Source organism: Geospiza fortis, unplaced genomic scaffold, assembly GCF_000277835.1.
Source record: "Geospiza fortis unplaced genomic scaffold, GeoFor_1.0 scaffold720, whole genome shotgun sequence".
Lineage (NCBI taxonomy): Eukaryota > Metazoa > Chordata > Aves > Passeriformes > Thraupidae > Geospiza > Geospiza fortis.
Window position 1 is genome coordinate 1 of NW_005055052.1, and position 535 is coordinate 535.

The 535-nt window shown below is 65.8% G+C and overlaps 1 protein-coding gene across 1 annotated transcript in view; it reads left to right on the forward strand.

The window, feature by feature from the left end:
- Positions 1 to 386: 386 nt before the first annotated feature.
- The window catches only part of NAGK (N-acetylglucosamine kinase), a gene marked incomplete at its 5' end in the record, with an annotated part of 9847 nt that continues 9698 nt past the window's right edge, over positions 387 to 535 (forward strand). The window contains one exon of the mRNA XM_031065692.1: positions 387 to 521. Coding sequence (XP_030921552.1) covers positions 387 to 521 — 135 coding nt within the window. The remainder of the gene's footprint in view (positions 522 to 535) is intronic.

The window sequence follows — 535 nt, forward strand, 5'->3', positions numbered from 1 at the left end:
GGGATATGGAGCTGGGTTTGGGACACGAGCAAGGTTTGGGACACAGGGACAGGGGCTTTGGGACACGGGGATATGGGGTGTGGAGCAGGGTGTGGGACACGGAGCGTTGCTGTTTCTGGTTGTCCCCAAACTCACGGACACTTGGGTGGGACACAGCCGCTGCAGATCGTGCCACGGTGTCCCCATTCCCAAAAACCCTCACGGGACACCTGGGATGGTGCTGGTGTCACCTCAGGAGGTCCCTGTGCCAAAAATCCCATGTGGGACCTTGGGTGGCACTGGGGTGGCCTCAAGGTGTCCAAAAACCCACGTGGGACCGCCAGGGTGGCCTCAAGGTGCCCAGAACCCCGTGGGGCACCCCCGGTGTGGCCCCTTGGTGGCCTCAGGCTGTCCCCTGGCCGTGTCGCAGCTCATCGGCTCCGAGAAGTGCCTGGAGAGGATCGAGCGCATGGTCTCCGAGGCCAAGAGCAAGGCGGGCGCCGACCCCCGGGCGCCCCTGCGCTCCCTGGTGAGCCCCCGCGGTGTCCCCGAGCGC